Here is a 17,373-nt window from a genome sequence, read left to right as displayed (position 1 = left end):
CCTTTACAGTAGGGTTATTAACTGTTGTTCCTGTTTCCCCTGGAAATGAGCTAGATTCACTCTGACCCTGTCTGGGTTAGGAAACCGATGTAATAATGCATGTTGAAAGTCTCAAGAACAAAGTATCTTCTTCTAGACTTCATACTTTATTAAATTAAGTGGCAGGATAGAGTGAACCAAATAAATTTTACATGTTGGCCATATTGATATTTACGAGTGCTCTAATGTATTTATCTAATGACCAGATTTATAGTAAATCACAGTCAAGGTTCGTAATGACAATAGGCGTACTTACCAGATTAAAGAACATCCATTACTACTGAGAGAAATGTTTTTCAAAAATGCTTCTCAGGAAACAAAAACAGGCATCAGTGCCATTCTATCATTTTTCAAGTCTAGATTTGTTCGGCAGGTTGCTCAAAGTGGGTTTGCTCCTCGATTCCTGTGTCCTTGTCTCCCCGGGGCTGCAGCTGAAGGTGACTTGGTCCCCAGTAGTCTGGTTTAATTTCCTGCAGTGAATGAGTCTAGCAATCAAAGAATTGATCCTGAGGTGGTCCCGGAGGGGCTCCTAATGCAAGGCCAGTGGTCGGGGGCCTGTAGGCTACAAATGGAATGGTAGGCAATCAAAAAACAACGTGCTACATTCTAGCCCACTGAGCTTTCCTCTGGAGGACAAGTATCATCCCAAACTGTGTTTGTTCTGAAAGATGTCCAATCAGAGTTAAGTGTTTCCCACAACCTCCATCAGGTAGCTTAGCAAAATGCTGGTGGCCTAAGTATTTGTGGCAAAGACCAGCCAACCATTCTTCTTATGCTCCCTCATTTCTATTACAGTTACATCTTCATCGAATCATAATTATTTCTCAATGTGTAAGAGATCTTTAGTGAGCTTCACTCATTATACAGTTGAACAAATATACTTGCCAAGGTTATGTGATTTACTCAAGCAGAGTCATGGCTAGAGCTCAAGCCTAGTGATTCCCATTCCACTGCCCCATTGACCGAACGCCAAAGTGTCCCTCATGAGAAGTTTATTAAAAATATTTAAATGTACTAAGCACAATAATTTTTAATGAGCCCTGTATGTGCATTAAAGACCACACATAACACATAAAAACCTTTATTGGATCATAAATGTGACCTATCTTAAATTAATATACCAGCTGTAATAAACATTAATCTATCCACAGAATTTCAAATATCTTTTAATGAAGGTTGGAATATTGTTTTTCTTAGTGTACAGTTTTTTTGAATGTTAAATAAGACTATAGGTCTCTTGTTTCAGAGATTCAGCTGTAAATAGCTATCTTCCCTGACATTTAAATAACTGAGTTATGCTTATCACCAGTTTTGAAATTGTGAGTCAGAATAAAGTCTGCACTGGATGTCAATACTCATTACTAAAAAGTTCTAGAAACCACAGCACAAAAGGGGGAATAGCACAAAGTGTGGGTACTTTGCCTAGAATCTATACTAAGGTCATCTTGTCTTTTTTAATAATTGCTCAGCTTCAAACTACAACTGTGATTCCCTCGGAGGTTATTGCTATGTTTCTGTCGTCTCCTCAAATAACTCTTTCATCCACGTGAGACTTGGAGGTGACCTCTGCTTAGGCAGTAGCAGTTGTGACAGAACCCAGCTCCTGAAGGACGGCCAAGAAACCAGAAGGGAACCATCAGCTGCCAACCAGCATGCCTATGCCCAGCTCCCATGAACCACCCCCTACACCTCTCCATTTGTGGTGTGTCCAGAGCCTGCCACATAACCATCACCTACTCTTTCCCCCTGAAGTCTTTAGTCCCTACCACCCAGTAACCTGCACTCAAAACTTTGAGCTATATGGACAAGAATTACTGCCTAGGATTCACAGATCTTGTGGCTCATCCATGATTGGATGTAGCATCTGCTGACCCCTAGTGGAGTGCTTTTCTTGTTAACAAATGAGCTACATATTCAACAGCTTTTGTCCCTGAGTTCCATATCTTATACCTTGAGGTATTTTGAGTAATCCCTCATAGTTGTTGATCCGTAATAAAGTACCTACACATTTCTACCTAGCCTAGTTGGGAGAGGTGGACAGTCTCTTAGAAGACTATGTTATATGGTTGTATTTTTTTTTAAGATTTATTTATTTATTTATTTGAGAGGGAGAGAGAACTAGTTAGCAAGGGGGAGGGGCAGAGGGAGAGGGAGAGAGAGAGAATCTCCAGCAGACTCCCGCTGAGTATAGAACCCCATGTTCAGCTCGATCTCACAATCCTGAGATCATGACCTGAGCTGAAACGAAGAGTTGGACACTTAACCTACTGAATCACCCAGGCTCCCCTTGGCTACATTGTTTTAAAGAAAAATCTAGCATACACATATATTGCTTTACTATTCAGACTTAAGATTATTTATTAAGTCATGGTTAATATTTATTCTTTTTGTCAATTTTCTTCTTCTTTTAGTGCCCTTTAAGGCTTCGAAATATGTTTTCAATATGGCATCAAGTTCTTTTCTTTATCTTCTAATAAATGTGATTAATCTGCCCTAGTGACTGCTGCATAAATGCCTAATTTTTCATCATTATTTCAATATTACTACGATTACTGTACTTCTACCAAAATTTCTGTCTTATTAAATGATTGTTAAAACAAATAGAGTTAGTTATGACATTGCAGTGCCACAATTTCAACTAGAAGACAGAAATCTTTGGAAGGGGATAACAAGAACCATAAAAACTCTGAGCTTTTACCCTACTTGCAAGCTACCAAGTTAGCCTAGCACAGATTCATGGATGCTGGCAGGAGACATGACACCCCTGGGTCAGAGACAAAAGCTTTATTATTCATGGCAATAGCAGAAGCCAGAATATTAGCATTTGCACCAATTCCCTAACCCTCAATTCCCCCAGCAGAATAAGAAGCCAGAAGATACTTGGATTTGCAGTGAGTTGCTTTATAAGAGAGAATCCTTGAGATCAGGAAGCCTGGATCATAGGTATGGTAATGGGCAGTAAGCATGCCTGTCTTTTGCCTCAGAGAGAAAGACTGTATTTATTTTCCAAAACTCTTTACTATATAAACATGGTTGAAAAAAATAATTTAGAACAGAAGGAATCAGTGACCCTATTCTCAAGATATGCAGAAATGCTAAAACCCTACAGGGATCATCTCCCCCACCCAATGTCTAATCCTTATTTCTACACTGCTACTGATGAATTTTTCTGTGAGTGTGGCACTCCACTGGCTACTCCGACCCATCTGATTAGTCTAAAGTTGCACCCAAATGTATTCAGTATGTCTCATTCAGTATTTAAGTAAGGCTACTATTAGTAGGTCTCCAAGCAGCATTCAGTAGGTAGAGGCTATCTCCCTTTGCCAAAGGCTCCAATCAGCAAAATCATCAGTCACAGAGACTTTAAGTTCAAAGGGGTCCCAAGGGGTACTAACAATTCTATAAACATAGCTCTTCACAATCAGAAGAATCCCCCTTGGAATTTATGAAATGGGGAAGTATAGGTCTATGATACTTGTAACAACAAAAGTACATTGAATTGGCCCCAAAGGCCCCACCCACAAGGTCACATTATCTATTCTTCCCTACTGTGATATCTTTCAAAATCTCATTGGCTAAATCCAAGCACTCCCCCCTGGACTGACTAGAAAGATGACTTGGGCATCTGTACCAAAAAGAACTATAAAAGTGTGAAACCCTATTTCCCAGAAGTTTCACGTGTATTGAAAGGAGCTCATATGGGCCTCTGTCTTCCTTGGGGAAAGAGAGACATAGGTCTTATGGGTCCTACTCTGAATCATCTATCTCCTCAAAGTGACTGATGTCAGGGTATGGGGGAGGGAGGAATCATCAGGTGCAAGATAGAGAGAGAGGAGAAAGAGAGAATGTATTTCAGTACCAGTAAACAAGGTGCCTTTACTTTTGATTTTTAGCAATGAGACACCAGCTTGGGGCTCAAACAATCTTCTAATGTTTTTAGTGCATTCAATGCCCTATATTGGGCAATAACATCATCATGCTCACTCCATTTATTTAAACCTTGGGAATCCCTTGGCTCAGGAGTCACAGCCAGGTTGCCTTCCAGCTGTGGATCACAAGGTTTATACCTTTTGCTCCCTCGGATTTGAGACACGCAATACAAACTAATTTTTAAGGAGTACAACTTAATCTGGGGCATCTACTGCCCCATTATTAAAATAAAACCTCTATTATACTCAACCAATTTTAACACAGGGCTAAAGGAGATTTCCAAGGTGGTGGGTGGACTGCAAGAATTCACCTAGAATTCTTAAAGTCAGTTTTTCATTCTACAGTGGGTCACCTTTATCATCATTATAAACCCAATTCAAGGCACACAATGCCTCATCTGGAGTGTCCCACAGGAGTCTATTTGGAAATTTCCTTGAGAAAACCAAAGCCTTCTTCTAGTGAGCAGAACCCACTGTAAAAACTCTTTGACCTTTTACCATCACCTCCAAGGGGTCAGGCCGCAGGAGGGGCTGAGCTGGGAGATAGCCCAACTGTTCACTCTTCCTTCACAGGAAGGAGAACACCATCTTCTAATCCCCCAAGAGAACCGGCTGAGGTTCTAACAATTTAACCAGTTTCTGGTCATAGCATTGATGAATTTTCTTCATTTCAAGCTCAATGTAGGTGCACATCTCTGTAACTGTCCTCTGAAAGAGGGTGGAAATTTCTGCCCACTTAGTTGAATCTTTGTACTGGTGATTATATTAGGGAGAACTTGGGATGCACTATCAGAGTAAACTTCCTCCTGCTCAAATCAGGCACTGTTGGTAAGCTCTTTGTGAATCTGTTTCCTTGGAGTTAGCCTTTGTTTGCCCAATTCCTCCTTATTAACTGACAATAAAGTGTTAATTAGTAGACAGTTAACAGACAATAAAATATTCCCCTATTAGCCATACAAGCTGGTCAACATGTTTACTTGATACCAATGGGCTTCCTTCAAATTCTATTCATCAACCTGTGAGGTCTTCTTCCCTCTTTCAGAAAGCAATATTTCTGTTAACATCCCATCTTTGTTACCAGGGGGAAAATGAGAATGTAGATGAATGTTTGTGGGGAAGGGAGCAGATGAATGTGATGTGAAATGTTGGGGTCTGGGAGCAGACTGTCAAGAAAGAATTCTTGAAACGTCTTCGCTGCAAAAAGTGTGGTTTTATTAAAACACGGGGACAGGACCTGTGGGCAGAGAGACCTACACTGAGGTTGTGAGGAGTGACTGATTATATACTTTCAAGTTGGGAGGGGGTTAGGAATAGTGTAAGTCTCTAAGGAATTTGGAAGCAAGGTTTCCAGGACCTTGAGAGGCTAGCTGTTGTGAGGAAAATGCCACTTACTACTGTCTATTGAAACCCTAGTCATGAGATCCTTCAGATGTATATCAGTGGGCCATATGCTTGGAGGATGATTGCTAACATACATCTTGGGGGGGTACAGATAAAGGAAATTTCCAAAGGGATTTTCATAGGATCCTGGAGTTTGGGTTAATGTCAAGCTAAGGTTGCCTTTTGCCTCTAGCAAAATACTAACATTAAGATAGCTAAACTCCTTGAGGAAGGTCACTCTGCTTGTCTTAAGTACTTGCCAATGGGTTGTAAGTTATAAGGATTTTTTTTTTCTATATTTCTTTTGCCTTTGTTCTCCACATCAAATGGATAAGTGATCCCGGGTAGTGACAGCATTCTGGTGACTACTTAAAACATCCAATTCATTCCCACTTCCTGTTTTTGTTTTTGTTTTGCTCTTGTTGTTTGGCTGAAAATTCTTTAAAAATCTCATGGAATAAACCAACCCCTTCTTCTGGTTTAGATATTAGATTTGGCAATACTTTATTTTCTTGATATTCTGATTCCAAGTCAGTACCTCCAAAGAAAGTCACCACTGAGCAAGCAAGGTAGTCAACAAATGCTCTGAAAGACCCATGGCCACTCCAGCTTGAGCCTCTTCAATTTCTGGATTACTTCAATTTTATGCATGACCATTAAAACCTAAAGTCAGTTCATTCATTCTCATGCCTAATGCTGACATGCTAGGCAGTAGATGATCATTATGAAAAGAATTATTTTTTTAATCATAAAATTAAGTATTCTATAGTATTAGTGATGTTTCACATCACTTTCAAGATGCATGCTGATTTTGGATTTTTTTTTAAGATTTTATTTATTTATTTGAGAGAGAGAGAGAGAGAGAACACACAAGCAGGGGCAGCGGTAGGCAGAGGGAGAGGGAGAAGCAGGCTCCCCATGGAGCAGGGAGCCTGACATGGGATCTTGATCCCAGGATCTCGGGATCATGACCTGAGTCGAAGGCAGATGCTTAACCAACTGAGCCACCCAGGTGCCCCAGATTTTTTTTTTTTAAGTTAAAGAACCACTTGCTAAGTAATCCAATTTACCTTCATTTCAGACAGAAAGTGTTCTCCATTCTTTTCAGAATGGCCCTGCATTCCTCCAGAGGACTCTTGGTGAAACAAGGTTGATGAGAATAGAACAGCCCTCCTTTCTTTACTCTCAACATGAAAAACAAATACTTGTCATTTGTGGTAACCAACTCCCAGGTTTTCAGAGTATTTCATCACTGATTAACTTACCTACATACAAAATAAGACTATCTCTAGAGGTATTGGTCAGGAAAAGGGATGAAAGGTTTTCAAATATTATGAGAAAACTTATAGGAAAAACAAAATCTCCGCCATTTGGGAAAAAAAAAAAAACTACTCTATCAGAACTTAAGAGTAGCCTGTGATAAAGATCAAGATAAAGACTTGAATCACTTAAATGTCAGTTTTTCAACTGAAGAAAGTGATTCTCTATCTTTTCTGAAGTGTTATAAAATAATGCTTCAGATGAAACAAATGTTTTAGGCAACTCAGAGTCTTCATTTGGCCCTGAGTTCTGTTCTTTGTGGCAGGATAAGGGTTTGTTAGGGCCAAACTCCCAAAGAGCACCTATTGATTTTAGTGGGACTGCTTAGTTGCTGACAAGTCATAGCATTGACATTTTGATCTCATGTTCTATTAAAAAAAAAACAAACTAGAAAATCTTTATACTCTAAAATGATATTTCTTATTATAGAGTCTCTCCCCAGAGTTCCAGTGTGCCCACAGAGTCTGGAGTAAAAAGGGGCCAGGAGAGGTGCTTTTGCTATGCAAGGAAATAACTGAACAAGCCTCCTCTGTGACCTAGAGGTGAACTGCATTCTTCCACTGGCTGTAAAGTGTGTTATGTGAAAAATCCAGGACAAGCACTATAATAGACCTAAACCTCCCTTTTCTTTAGGAGGTTTATAGTAAATCTTTGCCTTGGCTGTGAAACGCTTTCAAAGAACCAAAGACAAATTGGTTCTAGTTTATAAAACTAAGGGTCAAAAGAGTTTCAGATATACATGTACATCCAAGTGAATAGGCTAGGAACTATCCAACAGAATGACTTAAATTAAGGCAGACTCTGCCAATCTCTGATCAATTCTTCTCAACAGCCATTTACTATCACAGACATTGATCTACATGAGAGTCTTCATTCTGATATGAGAAATACTTGAGATAAAGTAAGAGAAAATAAAATTCATGAACTAAATAGAGGAAAACAGTGACTAAAACATTTTTATTCACTGTTCAAATAAATATTAACAGAAACAGGATGTTGGGCATATTTAACAATACAAACAAATAAGGTTATAATGTCTTTAATATAATTATGACTGAGCAGGAAAAATTAGATGTAAACTGAATAAATATAAGGTATGAAACGATCAGTACAATAGGAGATATGTAAAGTGGGAACAAGTTCCAAGGAAAAGAAATAGCTTCTGGTTGGGCAGAAATGAAAGCTTCCTGATAGTGATTATATTTGACTTGAGCTGTAAAGAGTAAGTAGATATGCGTAATTAGAGAGGGTGGAAAAGCATGCAAGACAGCAAAGAGGAAACCAGCAATGTGAGATGCTCACTGAGAATGGCAAATAGGGTCATCTGGAGTTCCATATAAAAAGGACCTGAAGGACTCAGGCTTGGCAATGTATGTGGGATCCATATTCTGAATAGCTGTGAGTGAGAGCTTAAGGATCTTTGATTTTATTCTGTGGACAATGGGGAGGTATTCAAGATAACTGCAACCAAGGAAAAGACATTACCTGAGCTATATTTTACTACTAATATTGTCCTTGGGCATACGATAAAGATAGAAGTTTTTGTGAGGATAGTTTTATAATAGTTTAAGCCTATGTGACTAAGAGAATATGGTACCATATGTAGAAATAAAGTGCATGGAAGGAGAAACCAACTTTGGAGAAAGCACTATTTATATGTAAATATTTAATTTGAAGGGTAAGTTGTCCCAGTGGAATGATCTAGCAGATAACTGCAAATGCAGGAACACAGATCAGAAAAGAGAGCAAGAATGTAATTATAAATACTGAGGAATTTATTAGAGCTATTAATTGAACCCTTATGATTAATGAAATGCAGATTAAGGAAAATGCAGAAGAAGAGAATTGAGAAAAATCTATATTCTGGAGAACAGAAGGAGAAAAGGGAGGTAGATATGAAGACAGAAAGGTGGTTTGTGTGATAGAAACAGAACCATGAAATCAGAGCATTGCTGAATAAAAGTAGGACAAGTTATCAAAATACAGAGTATGGATAGCAATGTCACCTGTCATGGAGCTAAGACTGAAGCAAAAATTGCCATTGCATGCAGGGAATTCATCATTGGTGATCTTGAAGATCACAGCTGAAAATATTGGTGAGGATAAAAATTAGATTTCAAAAATGTGGATGTAGAAACATAGGGAAAAAAATCTTTAAGACATGAATGAGGTTAGTTAAAATTTCTTAGCTACAGAACACAATCCACAGTTTAAAAATTGATAACTTGAACTTCATCACAATTAAAAATACTTGCTCTTCGAAAAGTCACTATTACAAGAATAAAGACGAGCCACAGACTGGTAGAAAGTATTTGTAAATCTTATATCTAATAAAAAAAAGTTGTATCTAAAGTATTTAAAGAACTCCCCAAACTCAACAACAAAGAAAGCAGACACACAATTAAAAAAAAAAAAATGGAAAAAACATTGAGCAGTGTCTTTACTAAAGAAGATAAGAAGAGGGCGCCTGGGTGGCTCAGTTGGTTAAGCGACTGCCTTCGGCTCAGGTCATGATCCCGGAGTCCTCGGATTGAGTCCCGCATCGGACTCCCTGCTCAGCGGGGAGTCTGCTTCTCCCTCTGCCCCTCCCCCCTCTCATGCTCTATCTCATTCTCTCTTTCAAATAAATAAATAAAATCTTTAAAAAAAAAAAGAAGATAAGAAGATACACAGATGGGAAATAAGCAATGAATATGCTTGGTATCATCAATCACTAACACATTAAAGCCACAATGAAATACCACTATACACTTAATAGAATAACAATCTGACTATACCAAATGTCTGAATATACCACATGTTGAAAGACTTGAAGGAGCTTGAACTCTTACACACTTCTGGTGGGAATATAAAATGATGCAGTCAGTTTAAATAACAATTCGACAATTCCTTAGAAGTTAAACATTGACCTATCATGTGATCAAATCATTCCATTCATATGTATTTACCCAAGAGAAATGAATTTATATGTGTATTCAAAAACTTGTACATGAAGGGTGCCTGGGTGGCACAGTCAGTTAAGCATCCAAGTCTTGGTTTCAGGCCATGATCTCAGGGCCCTCATCTCAGGGTCATGATTTCAGGTTCATGAGATTGAGCTCCCTGCTCCCTGCAACCCCAACATTGGGTTCTGTGTTCAGTGTAGAGTCAGCTTGAGATTCTCTCTCCCTCTCCTTCTGCCCCTCCCACTCATGCTCTCTCTTTCTTTCTCTCTAAAATAAATAAATAAAATACTTAAAAAAAAAACATGTACATGAATGTTCATATTACTTTTTGTGTAATTCCCAAAATCTGCACACAGCTCAATTGTCCATCAATGTATGAATGAATAAACAAATTATGTTATATGCATACAGTGGAACACTGCACAGAAATACAAGGAATGAACAATTGATACATGCTACAACTTGGATGAATCTCAAAATAAGTATGCTTGAGTAAAAGAAGGAAGAAAAAAAAGAGTATATACTGTATCATTTCATTTCATTTAGTAAAATGTTAGAACATGCAAACTAATCCAAAATGGCAGAAAGAAGATCAGTGGTAACCTGGGGATGAAGGTAGGAGTGGGGTGAGGTGGAGAGGGGTAGGAAGGAAGGACTACAAACGGTCATGAAGAGATTTTGGGAGGTAATGAATTTATTATTATCTTGATTTTTGATAGAAGTGCCAAAGCATAACAAACTGTACTCTTTAAATACGTTCAGCTTATGGTATCAGTGATACTTCACTAAAGCTTATAAAATATACAGGCAAAGGGAGGAAGTTGAAAAAGACCTTGCAAAGGTGAAAAGGACACAATCAAAGGGCTTAACTATGAACAGTGGAAGGGATACCTCCACCTACATTGTCTTCAATACAGATGAAAGGATGCACTACTAGAAAACAGTTTTCTAACATCATCTAAGGGAAATTCTTTTATGAATGAATTGGGAATGAATGGAGCAAATTTTGTTCAAATCATGTGTAAACCATAGTTTCCACACTCAAGAATGTTATTATATATAAAAATTCAGTTGAAAGTAGATTACAGCTTTATTAGTTACCCAAGACTCTACATTGCTGATCAGTGAATTAACTTTATTCTTCCAATTGATTATAATTTAATGATTTTACACATGGCATCCAACAGGGGGTGCTATAATCAGACCACTTCCTTATGTTGTACGTTGACGTGGACTGACACCAGATAATGTGTTGTCTTCTCTAAGCCAGGCTGAGTATTAATCAGGGATCATAGAAGGGGCAGGAGAAAAACTTGACGAAGGGTTTCCGATTCCCTGAATCTCTTTCTACCTTCATAGTCTTTCATATTCCTTGAAAGTTGACTTACCCTGGTGAAAATGGATGGATGGTAAGAAAAGTATATAAAAGAGATTTTTGAGTTGACTAAGTAAAGGTCAACTTTTATTTGATAAAGAAAGCCTAAGTTATATTTTGTGAATGCTATGATGTTAGTCAGCAAATATTTATTAAGGATTGACTAAGTGTCATCACATGTATTAAGAATAATGATCACACCTACTCAAGTAGGAAGGAATGTTGTGAGGATTAAATCAGTAAGTATGTGTAAAACACATAGAATCGTATCTGGTATATAAAAAGGACTCTAAATAGTAGCTAATAAGGATTCTGTAACGTAGTCAAAACACAAGACTCTACAGCACATACAGAAAGAATGTTTTGTTTGCAATGTAAAGGAATGTGTGTGTGTGCACGTGTGTGTGTGTGCATTAGATAATGATAGCCATACAGATTTAAGACCAGAGAGATTTATGTTGATAGGAAGATATTTACAAAGAAGTGGCTAGTTTATTTATTTATTTTAAAAGATTTTATTTATTTATTTGTCACACACACAGAGGGAGAGAGAACAAAAGCAGGGGGAGCAGCAGAGGCAGAGGGAGAAGCAGGCTCCCTGCTGAGCAGAGCCCAATGAGGAACTTGATCCCAGGACTCTGGGATCATGAGCAGAGCTGAAGGCAGATGCTTAACCAACTGAACTACCCAGGGGTCCCAAGAAGGGGCTAATTTAGCTGAGGTCTGGATGATGGATAAAATCAAAGAATTATTGCAAAGGAGAGGAAGGGTAGGATGGATGAGGAAGTGATGTGAAATGAGGAGGGATATGGAGTTACATGAACAGACAACCCCAAAATACAGAAGAGAATCCCTTCTGGGAAGCAGAGGAGGGCTGATCAGGTGTTTGGACAATTCTCTGTGGACAAAAAGAAGTCATTGATGTTCTTAACTAAGAGAGTCATATGATGAAATTAATTTGAGGAGTATTAATCTGAATACAGTATTCAAGCTAAAGAGAAGACAATAGCGATTATGAGTCAAGTTGGCAGTAAGAAATGTATGTATTCACCAAAGGGGAACAAAACCCAACTTGAGTGATGACAGTGATAACAGGAAGGGAAATGGATGAAAAGACATAATTTTAGTGGAACAAGAGAGAAAAGCATTACAATAGATTTTCCCTCTTTCCAATATAGGCTGCAATTTAATCATAGCACTCTCTTCTCAAAATCAGTTACTAGAGCACCATGCCTGTAGAACAATATCTTAACTGCTTCTTTGGTGATTAAATTAGATTCAGCATGTGAATCTAAGTTTAGTTGCTATGATTTGCCTCTAAAAATCCTCAACTGAAAGCACTGTGTGGTCATTTTTTTCCACCTTTATACCATTTGCCACCATAGAGCCTGAAGTGTCTTCCCCTTCCCAAGCCCCCTGACATCTCCTCCCACAGTCCGAAATTAATATCAACTGCAAACTCTAGGTAAAGCCAATGAGCATGTTTGCCCTTCTCTGGATGCCATTTATAGAACTTAGTAAACACTGACATGGATTGGGTGCCTGTCTTATCACATCTACAAGACCGGATGTGTTTGGGAGCAAAAATCAGTAGTATGTTGGTATTACTGACAGTATCTGTCATAACGTTTAGCACATACAAAATGCTTAATAAATATCTGTTGACTAAATGAATGCAGAATAACCATTTACCAGCTTAACTATATTGTTGCAATGCTCTGAGGATTCTTTGTGTCCGAGAGAGAGAGAGAGAGAGAGAAAGATTCAGGGTTGTTCCTATAGAGTAAGAAAGGTAAGGACCCCTGGTTCATTGAAGAAAAAACAACAAAGTGGGTAAATCTGAAGGAGCACACAGGATGCCTAATTCCTCAATCTATTCCTGAACTTTTGCTTTAGAAGAAGAGTGTGAAGCCTGTTTATAGTTTATAGGAGCCTGTTAATGAGATACCTGCTGTTACGCCCGCATGAACGCTACGGTCACTACCAAATAACATCAGTTCAACATTCGCTATATTAAAGTGCAACCTACAGTCAGGGCATCCTATTTTCTAAGATGTCATGAATATTTTTGCAGTGTTACCTACCCATAAGAGAAAAAAAAATTGGAGTCTGTGGTAGTGCTCTAAACTATTTAGACTCAAGGTGGTACTTTTTGGAATGGGTTAAGAATGCCAAAGCAAGAAAATAAATTATTCTAGTATAGTGTCTTGCAGTTTACTGTTTAAGTTTTTCTTATATCTAAATGCATCCTAAAAATGAGACTGAAAAATAGATTATTATTAATATTCCAATAATTCCATGAAATCATACCAAAAGTGAACTGGAAATCAGAGCGATTATGATAATTGAACATAATTAATAAATGATGCTATTAATATATTTCTAAATAGTGCCATATTGGATAACAAGAAAAAACATTTCGGGGGTCAAGGACCTCCAAACAAATGTTCAAATGTTTGAACCCCCTTTGTTCAAATGTTTTTCATATCAATTACTGTAACTTTCTCCATTTCAAGTTTTCTCATATGAATACTTCAAATAGTAAAATTGACTGTAAGGCATTGCGAGGATAAAGTGATGTGACACTTGTGGGTATCCACACTACAAGGCTTCCCCAGCAGAGACAGTAAATGAATGCTAGTTTCTTCTTCTTCCACACCCCTTCGCTTCATGGAAAAGTGTTCATATATACATACAACATAAATAATATGTGAACTTGTATAAACACAAATATACTGATGTACTAATGATATGGGTGTTCTGCTCTTGCTTACTTTAGAGAAGAACAGGCATAGAGAAGATCAACGCATAAATGTGATAAGCATTCAGTTAAATGTGGTGGCTGCAGCTATTACTAACGCCATTTGGCTGATGCGTCCAGGATTTCACAAGAAGACTCTAACAATGTGTACAGAGATGAAAGCCAGAAGGGTGGAGACTGGGTTTGGAGGAACTCTTCAAACTCCTCGGGTACAAACCATCAAAGGGTAATGTTCTCTGACCTAAAATACTAAGATAAGTTCATCGTGTTAGTACAGGACCTCTGAGACTATATCATTTTCTTTTCATATTTCTATCCCTGGTGGTAAAATAGTCCTGTATTGGCTCCTAGAGAAACTAGTCTTCTGTTTCAGAGATTTGGCTCCTCCTGTCTCCTCCTGGACAGAGGGAGACTTATTAAGTGTGGGTGTATCCATTGAACATTAAAATGGAAGGAACTGTTGTGATTTACACTGAATTTTTAGCTAAAGGGAATTGGAAAGTAGATCCAGCAAGGTAATTAAAATTCCCATTAAAGTAGCCACTGGAGCCACTAGATATGCCGGGATATAAAAATACAGTGGAATGGATGAGCTAAACACATTGAAGCATTTTTAAACCAATTTTTACCAGAAAGTATATCCCCAAAAAGCTTTCAAAATACTAACGCTTAGAAAAACTGTACATTTATTCTGATGCTATTTCCCATTTAAAGTAGTTTAGAAGCTATTTTTTGGCAATTGACATCAGAACCAATGTAAGAAGCAAAACCAAACCCATTTCCAGGTCTTAATCATTATTTCTATTTTTTTTTTTTTTTACCAAGAACATTAGTTTTTGGTTGGAACACAAGTAAGCATGAAATATATAAACCGTACTAGCTATTAAAAAATGTCGTGCTGTTCAACTTTCTTTGAGGGGTTTTGTTTATTTGCTTTTGTTCACAGTAGTATCCATATTTTTACCTGAGCCCATCTTATTGATCTATATTAAGAATACTTTAAACATAAACCAAGCTTTCATCATGACTCTATTTATTGAAATGAATAAAATAAGTATGTTTTTTTAAAATAAAAATATTTTGGTGGGAAGTCATTTTCTACCAGGATTCTAAAATAAAGCAACACACAAATTTAGGCACATTGAAATTTTTCATATTATACTGCTTTTAAACTTTTTCTGTCCCAAATCATATAGGTTATAGAATTTTTCACATTCTTTCTTTTTTGCTAACATAACATAATAAAATAAAATAAATAAAAAAATAAAAAAATAAAGAATTTTTCACATTCTTTTACAACATACTTGTTTTTCAAGTTTCTTACTAGTGACAATTTCAAAAAAGAATAGAATTTCCCCTCAAAGAGAGCTAATTTGCCATTGTTTCAAAGAATTTTACTACAATTTTTTTTCCTCCAAAGAATTTTGCTACAACTTTTAAAAGCAATTCCAAGAAAGGAATTCTAAGAATGTTTATGTAGTGGTGGTTATACTTGGATTATGTGAATGACCTTCAAACGTGTCTGTTTTCATTGGATAATTTAAGAAGGAGAGATACTATTAAAATTCAGTCACACTTCCTTATAGATATACTCAATCAATGGAAGGAACATCCAGGTTTATGGGACATGGGAGCACCACTTCTGGGGCTATAATGGAGAGTTCTGATGCAGCTTCCTACAAGGAGGAAGAGTCTGTATACACAATCACCACCTTTCTAGGGATATATAAGGGATCAAGCCAAATGAGGGGAAACACTCGCTTCTTCCCATTCAACTGCGGCCTGCTTTTGAAACCTCACTATGTCTTGCCACAACTGCTCTGCAAACTACAGCTTGGGATCCCTCAGAAGTCCCTGCCATATTCCTCTCACCTCCTCCATTGCCCTCTGCTCTACGGGTGTGAGCTGTGGTGATGTCCTCTGCTTGCCTAGTAACTGTCAAGACCATCTCCAGTCTCTGGACAACTGCCAAGAGAGCTGCAGTGAACCAACCATTTGCCTGCCAGCCCACTGTGATCCCAGCAACTGTGAAACATCTTGCTACCCTTCTACTACTTACTACGTGTCCAGACCCTGCCATGGAACTTCTTTTCTTCCTGCTGCTTCTTATAACTCTGGCTCCTGCCTCCCCATATCCTATAGACCTCTGAGCTATGTGTCCAGCAGCAGCCGACCCCTGAGTCTCCTCACTTATGGATGCCGCCCTGTGGGTTTTTTGCCCTGTGGTCCTCAACCACTGAGCATTGTGCCCAGCAGCCTCAGATCTCTGCGTCCTGTTTTCGCTGGATGCCAGCCTCTGAGCCACGTGTTCAGTACTTGCCGTCCATCTTGCTCTGCGCCGGGAGGCCAGTAGCTTCTTTGTTCCAGTTAATAATCACGCCAAGGATCCAGGACAAAAATTCAAACTCTGTGGACTTGTGCTTCTTTCCTAGTAGTTCCTTTTCTTGCTTTTAGTCTGCCTGAGATGTAATTCGAGCTGCTCCTTTCCTATTTTTATCTTTTTTGCATCTCTCCTTGGCATAAAATTATTTGATTTACAATGCTGTTCAATGTCACTCAGGTGTGGGAAGAATTTATTTGGTTCATGTTGTAATAAGTGAGATTAAGTCAGAAATTAAGAATCTGGTTCTTCAGTTTGTCTTTCATTATTTCATTTGAACACAGAAATGACCAACCTCAAGTGCTTGCAAGATAAGTGAACAGGGTATGGGATCCGCAACCATATGTCTTATCTCACAGTAGTGGAATAGCTTGATGGTTTGTTCCTCAAGCTTCTTTCTAGATCTCTGATCCTAGGTACTTCAGAGACCCAAAAAGCCCTTGGTGGAAGTGACTTTGAGAAGGCAAGATTAGGAACGTTTTCCTTATCTCTCATCCAGTGAACATACTTCCACCAAAATCTCCTTTCTAATTGCAAACTGAACCATGTTTCCCTCCTGTGTAAGCCTTTGGTGGCTTCCTATGCTCTATTCCCATATAATGAAAATGCCAACCCCTGACCAAGGCATCTGTTTTCCATCATTGTCTTCCTCCATCCCACCTCTCCAGCTCTGTCCCTTTCCCAGTGTTGCCAACACTAAGCTCCTGCAATTCTAACTTACATGTAGGTCCTTGAACACACAGCGTTTTATAATTATCTGCCCTTTGACATGTGTCTTCATCAAGGCCTGCATTCATCTCTGATCAACCTACCCTGAAAACTTGCCCTCAGCTTTAAAAACACAGTCCAACTTCATTTAGTAATTGCTGATTTATTCAGCAACTATTTTATTCCCTATGTCTTAAACCATCCTGTGCCGGACACAGATACAGAGCTAGACAAGATCAACCTGAACTATTGCAGTATTTATCAGAAGCCACATACTCTGGGACATATCTATATTAAAGATACATTTTCCCTCACTCAACATAAAATGTGTAGGGGTATATATATTCCAAATTAAAATAAAACTAAACTGTAAAGGTGCAACATTAACGTTTCTGAAGAACTGGAATATCTAGAAACTGTGCCAGCATGCAAAAAAGACAATGGTTTCCAGGAGCTGACTAGTAGTTGTTTCCTTGAGAGAAGACATATGCCTCTGGTTCTCAGAATCCATCTTTCCTTGTAGACTTTCTGACACT

At 38.2% G+C, this 17,373-nt stretch overlaps 1 protein-coding gene across 1 annotated transcript; it reads left to right on the top strand.

Annotated features, from left to right (window-relative positions):
• The first annotated feature begins 15,332 nt into the window (after nt 1-15,332).
• On the top strand, nt 15,333-16,102 carry LOC102729639 (keratin-associated protein 26-1). The gene has a single exon (XM_006734999.2). The coding sequence runs from the start codon at nt 15,551-15,553 to the stop codon at nt 16,100-16,102; it is 552 nt and encodes a 183-aa protein (XP_006735062.2). The 5' UTR covers nt 15,333-15,550.
• The last annotated feature ends 1,271 nt before the right edge of the window (nt 16,103-17,373 follow it).

Source organism: Leptonychotes weddellii, chromosome 1 (assembly GCF_054177405.1).
Source record: "Leptonychotes weddellii isolate Sample4059 chromosome 1, ASM5417740v2, whole genome shotgun sequence".
NCBI classification, from domain to species: Eukaryota; Metazoa; Chordata; class Mammalia; order Carnivora; family Phocidae; genus Leptonychotes; species Leptonychotes weddellii.
The sequence above is the reverse complement of the archived record's forward strand: the minus strand, read 5'-3'. Positions and strand labels throughout refer to the sequence as shown.